This window comes from Taurulus bubalis (genome assembly GCF_910589615.1).
Source record: "Taurulus bubalis genome assembly, chromosome: 6".
NCBI lineage: Eukaryota > Metazoa > Chordata > Actinopteri > Perciformes > Cottidae > Taurulus > Taurulus bubalis.
In genome coordinates this window covers 1,675,958-1,690,152 of record NC_136594.1, presented here as the reverse complement: position 1 = coordinate 1,690,152, position 14,195 = coordinate 1,675,958, and the positions used below count along the sequence as shown (strand labels likewise).

At 43.3% G+C, this 14,195-nt stretch overlaps 1 protein-coding gene across 1 annotated transcript in view; it reads right to left on the bottom strand.

The window, feature by feature from the left end:
* The window catches only part of LOC306738055 (voltage-dependent T-type calcium channel subunit alpha-1I-like), a gene marked incomplete at its 3' end in the record, with an annotated part of 128,990 nt that extends 115,800 nt beyond the window's left edge, over positions 1-13,190 (bottom strand). The window contains exon 1 of the mRNA XM_079219884.1: positions 12,780-13,190. Within this exon, the coding sequence (XP_079076010.1) occupies positions 12,780-13,187 (408 nt within the window). The 5' untranslated portion in view covers positions 13,188-13,190. The remainder of the gene's footprint in view (positions 1-12,779) is intronic.
* Positions 13,191-14,195: the final 1,005 nt, after the last annotated feature.

Sequence of the window (14,195 nt, the reverse complement as noted above, 5' to 3'; positions counted from 1 at the left end):
TTCAGGGTAAAGGTAATAATCACATTCGTGAGAGGTCATGTTTTCAATTCTTCAATTCAGTTCTTCAATTCAGTGGGCGATGCATATTTGAAAGTAACACGTATTGGCAGCAGGCAGCATGGAGGCGGAGCCATGACATCATCAGCCAGCATGGAGGCGGAACCATGACATCATCAGCTAGCATGGAGGCGGAACCATGACATCATCAGCCAGCATGGAGGCGGAGCCATGACATCATCAGCCAGCATGGAGGCGGAGCCAAGAAAATATTTTTTTATTGCTTTTTTCGACATTCGATAATTTCTTTCGACGTCACTTTTTAAAACTTTTTCCGACATAAGATGACTTTTCAACATCACTTTTTTCGTCCTATGACTTTTTTCGACATCACTTTGTTTTACTTTTATTTTTACATACTATGACTTCTTTTACTTTTTTTGACATAAAACCTTTTTCCACATATTACTTTTTATACCTTTTTTTCGACATACTATGACTTTTTTTTACCATATAGAAGACGTAAAAACCTAAAATTTGCCGATAAAAATACAAGTTGAGGATTATGCGACTATATCTCTCTTTTCTTTACCATCTGCCATGACAAGAAAACAAACTGAAAGCTGCCTCCATGAGCGGTGGACGGCTATCAGTGACCTGATGCCGTGAAGCATGTCCCATCCTGCGCTCACACAGGAGACTCAGCAGAGTGAACTAGGAGCGGTACCTGGATGTTACCAAGCCGTCCGATTGGTCCGCCGGCTCGTAACCGCTTTGAAGAGCGAGACGTGAAGACGTGAAGACGTAAAGACGTAAAGACGTAGAGACGTAAAGACGTAGAGACGTAGAGACGTAGAGACGTAAAGACGTAGAGACGTAGAGACGTAAAGACGTAAAGACGTAGAGACGTAAAGACGTAGAGACGTAGAGACGTGAAGACGTAGAGACGTAGAGACGTAAAGACGTAGAGACGTAGAGACGTAAAGACGTAGAGACGTAGAGACGTAAAGACGTAGAGACGTAGAGACGTGAAGACGTAGAGACGTAGAGACGTAGAGACGTAAAGACGTAGAGACGTAGAGACGTAGAGACGTGAAGACGTAGAGACGTAGAGACGTAGAGACGTAGAGACGTAGAGACGTAAAGACGTAAAGACGTATAGACGTAAAGACGTAAAGACGTAGAGACGTAGAGACGTAGAGACGTGAAGACGTAGAGACGTGAAGACGTAGAGACGTAGAGACGTAGAGACGTAAAGACGTAGAGACGTAAAGACGTAGAGACGTAGAGACGTAGAGACGTAGAGACGTAAAGACGTAGAGACGTAAAGACGTATAGACATAAAGACGTATAGACGTATAGACGTATAGACGTATAGACGTAAAGACGTAAAGACGTATAGACGTAAAGACGTAAAGACGTATAGACGTAGAGACGTATAGACGTAAAGACGTATAGACGTATAGACGTATAGACGTAGAGACGTAGAGACGTATAGACGTAAAGACGTAAAGACGTAAAGACGTAAAGACGTAGAGACGTAGAGACGTAAAGACGTAAAGACGTAGAGACGTAAAGACGTAGAGACGTAGAGACGTGAAGACGTAGAGACGTAGAGACGTAAAGACGTAGAGACGTAAAGACGTAGAGACGTAGAGACGTAGAGACGTATAGACGTATAGACGTATAGACGTATAGACGTAAAGACGTATAGACGTAAAGACGTATAGACGTAGAGACGTAAAGACGTAAAGACGTATAGACGTAAAGACGTAAAGACGTATAGACGTAAAGACGTAAAGACGTATAGACGTAGAGACGTATAGACGTAAAGACGTATAGACGTATAGACGTATAGACGTAGAGACGTATAGACGTAAAGACGTAAAGACGTTGCGACGTAAAGACGTAGAGACGTAGAGACGTAAAGACGTAAAGACGTAGAGACGTAAAGACGTAGAGACGTAGAGACGTGAAGACGTAGAGACGTAGAGACGTAGAGACGTAGAGACGTAGAGACGTAAAGACGTAGAGACGTAGAGACGTAAAGACGTAGAGACGTAGAGACGTATAGACGTAGAGACGTATAGACGTATAGACGTAGAGACGTATAGACGTAAAGACGTATAGACGTATAGACGTATAGACGTATAGACGTAGAGACGTATAGACGTAAAGACGTAAAGACGTAAAGACGTAAAGACGTAGAGACGTAGAGACGTAGAGACGTATAGACGTAGAGACGTAGAGACGTATAGACGTAGAGACGTAGAGACGTATAGACGTAAAGACGTAAAGACGTAAAGACGTAAAGACGTAGAGGCGTAGAGACGTAAAGACGTAAAGACGTAGAGACGTAAAGACGTAGAGACGTAGAGACGTGAAGACGTAGAGACGTAGAGACGTAAAGACGTAGAGACGTAAAGACGTAGAGACGTAGAGACGTAGAGACGTATAGACGTATAGACGTATAGACGTATAGACGTAAAGACGTATAGACGTAAAGACGTAGAGACGTAGAGACGTAAAGACGTAAAGACGTAGAGACGTAGAGACGTAGAGACGTATAGACGTAAAGACGTAAAGACGTATAGACGTAGAGACGTATAGACGTAAAGACGTATAGACGTATAGACGTATAGACGTAGAGACGTAGAGACGTATAGACGTAAAGACGTAAAGACGTAAAGACGTTGCGACGTAAAGACGTAGAGACGTAGAGACGTAAAGACGTAAAGACGTAGAGACGTAAAGACGTAGAGACGTAGAGACGTGAAGACGTAGAGACGTAGAGACGTAAAGACGTAGAGACGTAGAGACGTAAAGACGTAGAGACGTAGAGACGTAAAGACGTAGAGACGTAGAGACGTGAAGACGTAGAGACGTAGAGACGTAGAGACGTAAAGACGTAGAGACGTAGAGACGTAGAGACGTGAAGACGTAGAGACGTAGAGACGTAGAGACGTAGAGACGTAAAGACGTAAAGACGTATAGACGTAAAGACGTAAAGACGTAGAGACGTAGAGACGTAGAGACGTGAAGACGTAGAGACGTGAAGACGTAGAGACGTAGAGACGTAAAGACGTAGAGACGTAGAGACGTAAAGACGTAGAGACGTAGAGACGTAGAGACGTAGAGACGTAGAGACGTAAAGACGTAGAGACGTAAAGACGTATAGACATAAAGACGTATAGACGTATAGACGTAGAGACGTATAGACGTAAAGACGTAAAGACGTAAAGACGTAAAGACGTAGAGACGTAAAGACGTATAGACATAAAGACGTATAGACGTATAGACGTAGAGACGTATAGACGTAAAGACGTAAAGACGTAGAGACGTAAAGACGTAGAGACGTAAAGACGTATAGACATAAAGACGTATAGACGTATAGACGTAGAGACGTATAGACGTAAAGACGTAAAGACGTAAAGACGTAAAGACGTAGAGACGTAGAGACGTAGAGACGTAGAGACGTAAAGACGTAGAGACGTAAAGACGTATAGACATAAAGACGTATAGACGTATAGACGTAGAGACGTATAGACGTAAAGACGTAAAGACGTAAAGACGTAAAGACGTAGAGACGTAAAGACGTAAAGACGTAAAGACGTAGAGACGTAAAGACGTAAAGACGTAGAGACGTAAAGACGTAAAGACGTAAAGACGTAAAGACGTAAAGACGTAGAGACGTATAGACGTAGAGACGTATAGACGTAAAGACGTATAGACGTAAAGACGTAGAGACGTAAAAACGTAGAGACGTAAAGACGTAGAGACGTAGAGACGTAAAGACGTAAAGACGTAAAGACGTATAGACGTAAAGACGTAAAGACGTATAGACGTAAAGACGTAAAGACGTAGCGACGTAGAGATGCAGCAGTGAAAAGGTCGACCATTACAATGAACTGCAGAGGAAACGTCGTCTCTTCAGTGGAACGGGATCCGGCTTCGCTGGAGAGAAAACGTCTGGAGAGGCCTTGTGCCTTGTGGCTAGAACTGAACTGGATGTAAAATATGAAAGAGAAAAGGTTTTGCAATTCATATAAATAAATAACCAAAATGAATATATTTCTGTCAGATATCATTTGTCTTTGTTTTCTGCTTTTAAATTCAACATTGTCTTGAAGAAATGATTTCAAAGAGATTACTCATTTTCACAGACTGGCTTTTATGTGTCGTCGCTTTATTGCTTGATTTTATTTTTGATATTGTTATTTTATATATTTTTTAATTTTGTTCTTATCGTTTGACTGTATTTATTGTTTCATCTATTGAACGTTTCATCAGGGTTTTAGTTTGACTTTAGTTGTTTTGTTTGGCCTCATTGATATTTTATTGCTTCATGCTTCTCTCATAACCATCACCTGTTAGCCACGCCCACCTGGTCAGCTGACCCAGTTCACCTGTTAGCCACGCCCACCTTGTCAGGTGACCCAGTTCACCTGTTAGCCACACCCACCTGGTCAGCTGACCCAGATCACCTGTTAGCCACGCCCACCTGGTCAGCTGACTCAGTGCTTTGAAAACTCTGTTTTTAAAAAGGTCCTGTGTTAATAAAGTTATTATTAAACCACATATACATAAACTGCTCCTGCTCTGTCTCGCACATACGTGAATGTAAAAGCATGGTGAAAAGAAGCACACACACACACACACACACACACACACACACACACACACACACACACACTTCAGGTAAACCAGCTTTGAACAGTCTGATGTAATAGTTCAAATTCTGCTTTTTATTAGCAGAAACAACGGCAGTTAAAGAAGCAGAAGGTTCCTCCACTGGGAGGAAGGAAGAAAGGGACAGGAAGAGAGTATTATAATAATAATAATAATAATGATAACATAAAAAATGTACGATGACTGTGTTTGAATATAAGCAGAGTGATGAACGGATGGAGGAGGGAAGCGGTCCTCCGGTCCGTAGCGTGACATCACACAGTGATTAATAGTCGCATTAGCATGAGCACAGCTGCTGGGAGAGCAGGAGGAGAATGGAAGGGAACGAGGGAGTTGGAATATTAATGAGTGGCAGAAGAAACTGAATAAATAAAGACAGAAGACGCTTCACAGCTGCTGACAGCTTCTGATTGTCCATTCCAACGTGTCTCCATAGATAAGTTCCTCCATGCCGAGCGTCACCATCACACACCCCGGGTCCGGCTCTGAAGGACCTGACCGCTGCATGAAGACCTGTCCATTACACATTCCAGTAAAGTATTCAGCTAAATTACCTCCATTATGAATACATAAATCATGACCCCAATGATTGAGAGACGCTAAGCTAACCGTTCATGCTCAGTGGGATTAAAAAGGTTAAGGTCGTCCTCTGTGACTGATGGACGGAGCTTCATGGTGTCTGAATGCCACAGTCACCATGTTGTTGTTGTTGTGCAACCAGCAAACAGGAAGTGACCACATCTGGACTGAGGAGTGACGTAGAGACGCCGTATACGTCTCTGCTGTTGACCTGTCAATCACCTTGTAGCCCCGCCCCTAAATCATCCCCTGCTTTATGGTCTGTTTGACTCTAAATGACCATAATGTACTAAATGAACATCATGCTGTATTGAAGAAGACTTGAAACTAGAGATTGAGACATAAACTTAAAAACCAGACGATCAAGACGACTTCCAAACCGACTTCAGCCAGAGAAGCTCGTCCCATTCCCAACAGCCCAACGTCAACGTCCGTTCACATAGACTTTGACTGCAGTCCAAAGGGCTTCACGGGGGGGATGGAAAACAAGACCCCACAAACAACCCTTCAGGAAGACACCAGCCAATCGGGCTGGTGCTCCGTTAGCTCCGCTGTGCACTGCTCTGCCTTTCAACTTCAGCTGCAGGGAATGGATTTACCAATCAAACTGATTTCGTTGAGCAGACCTCGTGTAGAAATCCAGCTCAGCCGTATTAATCCAATCGCACAAACCAAGAGGTGTTTCACATGCATCCCCTTGTGTCTAATGATTATTCCACTACTGCCAATTTGCATCAATTGAATCCCGTTCTCCGGATGCAAAGCATCAGCCAACGAGACAGAATATCCAATACCCAGCCGGGTCCTGAAATAAAGGATTCACATCGTTATCCTGGTTTATCTTTGATATGTTTCTGATACCTGAAGCTCATATAGTTATAGCGGCGGGACATTGTTTAAATGCTCCAACACAGGCGTCGGATGTTGTTAAACTGCAAAGTGCCAAACCAATCATGTTATATATATGTATATACATATATATATATATATATATATATATATATATATATATATATATATATATATATATATATATATATATATATATATATATACATATATATACATATATACATATATATCTGGAGTCACACAGATTGCGGACACAAAGAGACTCCTCCCCGTTGGAAACCACGGGCCGTGACCAAATAGCCTCGACGTTTTCATTTCTTTTGCAACTCCGCAGTGGTTCCCGTGTGGGAAATGTACAATTGAGGCAACAAAATAGCAATTTTCTCCCGGACGGTCAGACCGCTGGCAGCTCCTCGGCTGGAATACGTTCCTCCGTGCAGAACTCGGTTCCAGCTAAAGTGTTTCTCTTAACCTCGTCTGTCTCTGTTCCTCTATTCAGTCAACTGAATTGTTCAAAAGTGCTTTTCCAACAAACACTTCCAACATAATTCAACACGAGCGCCTCTGGGCAGCAGCGTGGTTAAGATTCAATAAGATGGACTTGTTGTTGTTGCAGCGTGAAGCTGGAGGAGACGAGTGAACAAAAAGCCTCTTAAGCTTCATAAAAACACAAATTCCTGATATTGACATTGAGAGGACTGTTGATCACACTGAGCGCTGCTCAGCACTGATTTCTGTGGCCTTAACTTCATTGTTCTTAATTTGAAAGTCACCATCGTTGAGTCCCAAAGACCCTTCAAAATTAAACCCTCCATAACTTTAAATACACCCAAACCTTTGGCTTAAGCTGTGCTTTAAACGTACCATATCCCACGAGTGTAGGCTACATATCTTAAGTAATGATATACATACTTTCATACATTATTTCTAAAATACAGTCCATAGTGTTCATGTAACATCCAAAGGTTCTTAAAGATTAACAAGCCATTGTTATGCATTAATAGACATAATGCCCGCTGAGTCGTCCATAGCGAGGACTAAACGGACAACGGGAAGGACAGAACTTTCTGGAACATTTCCCTGGTAACACAAGGGGTTGGCTAATACCTGGAACTATTATCACCACCCCATGAGGTTCTTGTGCAACGTAAACGTAAACAGACCTCAGATGCAACTTGGCAACGGGAGATATTTCTCGGCTCAGCTATGAGCTAGAAAGCTAACGTTATGCTAGCAAGATTATACAACAGTGTGTAGTGTTGGCAAACTGTAAATATGATCCGACAGTGTGTTTGACTAGCTAGCTATTCAGCCATGTCATTGCCCCCAAAACAATATCAATGTTTTCACAACATCTTGATGAACATAACGCTAAAATAAAGCTATCGCTATGCTAGCAAGAATCAAAGTCAATAACATTCTGTACTATTGAGAAACAGTCAGTATAATTTAACAGTATGTTCAACAACAAGACTATCTAGCGATCCATCAATGTCAATGTGTCCAAATCAATATCAATGTTTTCACAAAATATTTTGGTTAAAACAATGCTAACATGAAGCAACATTACATTCACGTATTATTGACAGTACATATGATCTTAAAGTATGTTTAACCACAAGACGCCAGGTCATTTTCCCCAAATCAATACATATATATATCCCATATATATATATATATATATATATATATATATATATATATATATATATATATAAAACAAATCAATATCACAAAATCTTAACTAACATAATGCTAAAAATAAAGCTAACAGCTTGTGAGCAAGCGCCGTAGCGTCCGGCTGGCGTAATGTTTAACAAGACTTCTGATGCTGTCCATCAACAGGAAGTAATGGCCAATCAGATTCAGCCAGTTTATGGTATAATAACTGATATCTGACCCAGAGTGTTGATTCTCAGTGTTGCACAGACACATTGTCTTTGTAGCTCTCTGAGTAACATCACTGCATTCCTGTGATAATTGTGTGTGTTTCTGGTTTATTTCGCTCTTTTTACTTTCATGTTGTTACGAGCTGCTATTTCACGACTTGAAACGTACACAAATACAATTAAAGTGTAAACACTTGTAAGCGAGTAGAGCAGACTTGCGTTTCCATTGTTGATAGGAAATTGTCAAGTAGACTTAAAATGTAGCACAACTAACAGGGAGGGGAAGCAGAAGCCGTGTCCGAGTGCTTCTAGTGCTCTCGGACACGTCTTTACAATTAACACAATGTGGACTTATTACGGTACACCTCCGTAAAGCTCATGCTGCAGAATACAAAGAACCTGATTCAACGTATTGGGTATTCTCTTCAAGGCTGTTATGTTGTGTTATATAAAAGGTGTTTTGAATATTTAGTCTCATTGATTTATAAATACTCAACCAGCGATATCCACCTCCTTTACAACAGCTCTCTTGCTTCCCAAAAACACATTCCTGGCACTGGACAACGGTGAAGTGGCCATTTTGGATCGTGTGGATGAGGATAAGCAACAACAACTAAATTAAAGTGACGCACAAATAAAATCCCGGAGTAAATGATGTCAAACTGTGAATTGCCTATAAATGCAGAGCGACAGAAGTCTGACCCGACTCTCTGCCTCACTGACGCCTCGTCTGTGCTTTGAAGAAAAGATTTAACACAACGGGAACGACCAATGATTTGCTGTCTGAGAGAGAAGGAGTGAAGAAGAGTGATGGAGCCAGAGGGAGGAAGAGGAGGAAGCTGAGCCAGCACTCAGAACTCTTGAAGCACTAATACAGCCGACAATGATTCCTCTTTTCATTTAAAACCCTGATCAGATCAAGCCCCGAGAGTTCTACAGCCATGATATGAACACCAGACTATATTTCCCTGATCTCTAACGAATCCACAACTCCTTGAACAATGTTTAAACTTATTTTCAGCATAAATAGGATCCAAAGTCAAGAGTCTGAGCAATATTCCCCAAAAATGACTCCTCGAGAGCTCAGAGTTTTTTTAAGTATAGTTCGGTGCCTTCCCATCATCCCACAGACTAATACTGCACGTCTTTAAAAGATTACGACCTAACGCATCTAAAACTGCAATAATAATCACAATAAACACAAGCATTGACATGTTAGGAAGCATATTCAGTCCAATAACTGTGTTTTTCGGCCGTCTGACACACATTCAGAAGAGTCTGAGGACCAATGAGATCGCAGGATCTCGGAACGCCCAGGATATAAAAAAAACAACCTCTGATCGTGTTTCGCAATGTAGAGATACTAATAAGGTTCAGAAACGGATCTGGATTGATTTATCTGACTCCCACACCCCCTGGTGGTCAGGAGAGAGAATGCAGCTTTAACACATGACACATAGACTTCTATACAACCAAAGGAGTCACCCCCTGGTGGTCAGGAGAGAGAATGCAGCTTTAACACATGACACATAGACTTATATACAACCAAAGGAGTCGCCCCCTTGTGGTCAGGAGAGAGAATGCAGCTTTAACACATGACACATAGACTTCTATACAACCAGAGGAGTCGCCCCCTGGTGGTCAGTAGAGAGAATGCAGCTTTAACACATGAAGCATATACTTCTATACAACCACAGAAGTCACCACTGGTAGTCAGTAGAGAGAATGCAGCTTTAACACAGGAAGCATGTACTTCTATACAACCAGAGAAGTCACCCCTGGTGGTCAGTAGAGAGAATGCAGCTTTAACACAGGAAGCATAGACTTCTATACAACCAGAGAAGTCACCCCTGGTGGTCAGTAGAGAGAATGCAGCTTTAACACAGGAAGCATAGACTTCTATACAACCACAGAAGTCACCCCTGGTGGTCAGGAGAGAGAATGCAGCTTTAACACATGAAGCATATACTTCTATACAACCAGAGGAGTCACCCCTGGAGGTCAGGAGAGAGAATGCAGCTTTAACACAGGAAGCTTTGACTTCACTCTTCAGAACCGGAGGTTGCCAGCTGGTTATTGCTTCTATTCTTTCTGTTTTGTATCATGTAAAGTGCCTTGAGTAACTTTTTAAAGCGCTACACAAACAAAATGTATTAATATTACTAAGCCATATATTTTATGATCACAAATGCCTGCACAACTCATCCTGCTTTAGAGATGTGATATAAGAATACAGATCTGTAAAGCTTCATATTGTTTCAGCAAGTTTTCCCTTTTCGGTTTATTCTCATCAGGTACATGAGAAGACTCCAGATGGATTATAATATGTTATAATTCACTCGTGAGCGGAGCAGAAGATCAAATAACAGACAAAAGCCAAAGAGGTTCCTCTCCGGCGTGTCACTTCGACCTGAATAGATGACTCGTTTGTTTTCTGCTGCCTCGTCCTCTCCAGCTGCTAATGGATGAACCTGAAGCTGACGTGACGTTTCTTAATGGAAAGGAAAGAAGTGCAGAGCGTCTGCAAAGACACACATTCATTTCAATCTCCATCTTTCTCTCTGGCAGGAATCACTAATGTCAGGTGGGGGATCTTTGCTTGTCCACACACACACGCTCCCATTACACAACAGATTTCATGCGTTTCATATTCTATGCAGGATTGGAGTTACTGGAAAGGGATAATAAATGTGTTTCATTCTAGTCTCTGGAGCCGGAATGTTTCTTTTCAGAAACCAAGCTTGTGATTCGTGGTTTTGCTGTGCATCCGAGATACATCAAAAACACACTGTGTACTGTGTACTACGCTATGTACTACACTATGTACTACACTGTGTACCCATACTGTGGTTGTTGTATTCCTTCTCTCACATCCTCAGCACCATCTACTGCCAGTCTCACCTTCCGTCTTCTTCTCTCCATCAGTGTACCTTCCTCATCGTTTCTCTGAATCCTTTCATTCCGTTTTCCAGACCTCACTCTTCACTCAGCGGCGTCACACCGGCCTGTGAGTGTGTTGCTCTTAAGCAGCGTGTCACTTCCTATGAAATAGATAGAAGAAGACACAAAACCCCTGAGATAAACACTGAGATGAAGACACTCCTAGGTCTCAGGTCCCGAAACCGAATGCTGCCGGTTAAACGTGCGTAATATTAAGTATTGTGTTTAGAATGTTTTATGAGTAAAGTACAGCTGCAGACATCCCATGAGAGCTCATGAAACATTGCATGTGGTTGTGAGACACGTTCATATGATCGGACAGCCGGCCGTAGAGAGTCGCAGTGGCCTGGCTCTGCTCCAGTATCAGCCGGGAGGAAGCGGGCTTTAGGTGCCAGAGGAACCGGGACCGCGAAGCCCAGACCAAAAGGGAAGACGTCAGCAAAAGCAGCCGCATTCCTTAATTCACCGGATTGGACGAGTATGCATGAGGAGAGTGAGTGACGAGGAACGTGGTATTAGGAGGCGGGGCGGTACCGAAAGCTGCTTGTCACAACACGATAATGTGTCTGTCTGTTTGTTCGGAGGCTGTTGCGCAACACGTCTTCGGGATCGAGGCGTCGAGCTCCTTGAGGGCGAATTGAAATCAAAAATGTCAATTCCATGAAAAAAATTATTTGAGAAAATGTTCTGCGCCAGAAGAAGATTTCTGTGAGAAAAGTGATGCAAACTTCACAACAGTAATTTAACTTAAAGAAATACAACAACACGTGTTCTTTGGAAGAAAAAAAACCACGATATGGATTGTTATCTTGTCATCAGGAACAAGGAAACTACTTGATGCCAACACTTCCAGGTGTATTAAACATAAGTAGCTCCATCCCAACATTGACATATTCCCTTTAGAATAACTCAAGACAGTAACGTGTACAAGCAGTCAGGTAAAGTTAAAGATATTGCTACATAAACTGCCACATTTGTTTTTATTTGCCATTATTCCTACTCTGATACTTTTCTTTGTTTAACTGCTAGCAAAAGTACTAGTGTTTGTGTCACATTTTGGCTCTCACGTATTGAAACCTTTTAAAACCAATCCCCCCTGGGGGGGGGGGGGCAGACTGAGCGATTGTTATATGAAACTGTAAATCATGAAGAAAAACAAAAAACGGCTGTATTTGGATGTATTGAACACCATAAGTAATATACAAGTGAAATATATGGTTTGGTACATGAACAAATGCAAATGTCAGCTACATTAAGATTGATAATGTAATAATGACTCCTTGCTGAAGTGTTTGCTAAGCACAGAACACATGTGTCATGCATCAATAAATACGGCCCCTAAATGTTATTTAAACCTGCACCGCTCTGGACTTGGATCCCACCCCCCTGCACCGCTCTGGACTTGGATCCCGCCCCTCTGCACCGCTCTAGACTTGGACCCCGCCCCCCTGCACCGCTCTGGACTTGGATCCCGCCCCCCTGCACCGCTCTGGACTTGGGCCCCGCCCCCCTGCACCGCTCTGGACTTGGGCCCCGCCCCCCTGCACCGCTCTGGACTTGGACCCCGCCCCCCTGCACCGCTCTGGACTTGGACCCCGCCCCCCTGCACCGCTCTGGACTTGGACCCCGCCCCCCTGCACCGCTCTGGACTTGGATCCCGCCCCCCTGCACCGCTCTGGACTTGGACCCCGCCCCCCTGCACCGCCTTAGTACTGCCGAGGTTGAAACACAAAAAGCCGACACGGGAACCTCAAAGTGAAACAAACCCTTCTTGGTGTTTTTCCTGCGGTGCCCAGAAACACCAATCGAGGGATGACAGACTGCAGACATCACAGCGGTGCTCTGTAAAGGATATGGGCTGGAGACCATGCGGATGCACCAGCTGCGAGGAAAGGTGGTCTGCTTGAGGCAGAAGAAGATCACGGGGGTCAGCTCCGGGTACGGCACCACCAGCACGCTGCCGTCGCTGCTGTCGTCATCGTCGTCGTCTTCATCGTCCCCGTCGCACTCCACCACATCCTCCTCCTCGTCCTCCTCGATCCTCTCCTCCCGGAGGCCCCCTTCCTCCTCTAGTTCTTCCTCTTCGTCCTCTTTTCTCTCGCGGTGCGGGGAGGGCCGTCGGGCGGAGGAGGACGTGAAGGCGTCGCCCCCGGCCGCGGCCTCGGCTGCCGTCGCTCTGGAGATCGCCGCCGCCGCCGGTGTTGCAGCGCTGGGGCCCTCCTCCTCCTCCTCGCTCGTCATGGCAACGCAACGGTCTGCGGGGTGAGAAAAAGAGAGGAGACGTTTAAAAACCTTAAAAAAAAACAGGAAAACAGTCAAATTTAAATCACGAGGAGTTTCCAGTGAAAACAAGTACATTTAGTGAAGCACTCATGAGGTATTTCTACTTTACTTGGGTATTTTCTTGTGTTTTTTATTTCACTACATTTATCCGACAGCTTATGTTCAGTCACAAATTAAGATTTTTGCACATAAAAACACAATAATTCATAAAACAATTTACAACAGGGGGACGGGATGAAAAGTTTTTTTTCATGGTTTCAGCTTCTCAAAAGTGAAGATGTTCCTCCCTTCCTTCTCATAGTTGTAATAATTGTGACACCTCTCCTCCCGGGGAGCGAGGCTAGCCGGCTATCGGGCTCAAGACAGAGAGCATCTGGGGTCAAGGGGTCAAGGGGTCAAGGGGTCAAGGGGTCAAGGGGTCCATGTTTCTGGGGTTCTCAGCGGACACTCCGGGACCAAGACTTTAAAGTGCAGGAGACCGACTCCTGATCGAAGGCTGATTTTCCCCCGACGTTAGTGAAAGAGGGTGAAAACATTTCAATGTGTTTTACCATTGAAGGAGACTTTTCCTTCACAGGACAAGACTCACATGTCCCAGTAACATGAGGACCAAAGAACAAGTTCATAGCTCCTTTATTTATATTTTAATCATGTTTTATTGACGATTCCATAATTTTTCAAACGATTTTGAGTCTTTTTTCAGGATCCCCCCATGATACCTGTTTATTGTTTTATGAGAAGTTCTATAGAGTAAAATAAAAGAAGAGTACTTCAACTTGCCTTGTATTGTTGTATTTTAATATATTTTGAAGAGAAGTATATTGTATCAGGTATATTATATCGGGTGAAATATACCCAACGTTAGTGATAGTGTGACTATTTTTAACTTCAGTGTTCTGGAAAGAGAAGTGAAGGAGTCGGAGGGCGATCGATACTGAGGCCTGCAGAGAGGACGGAGGCCCGGGT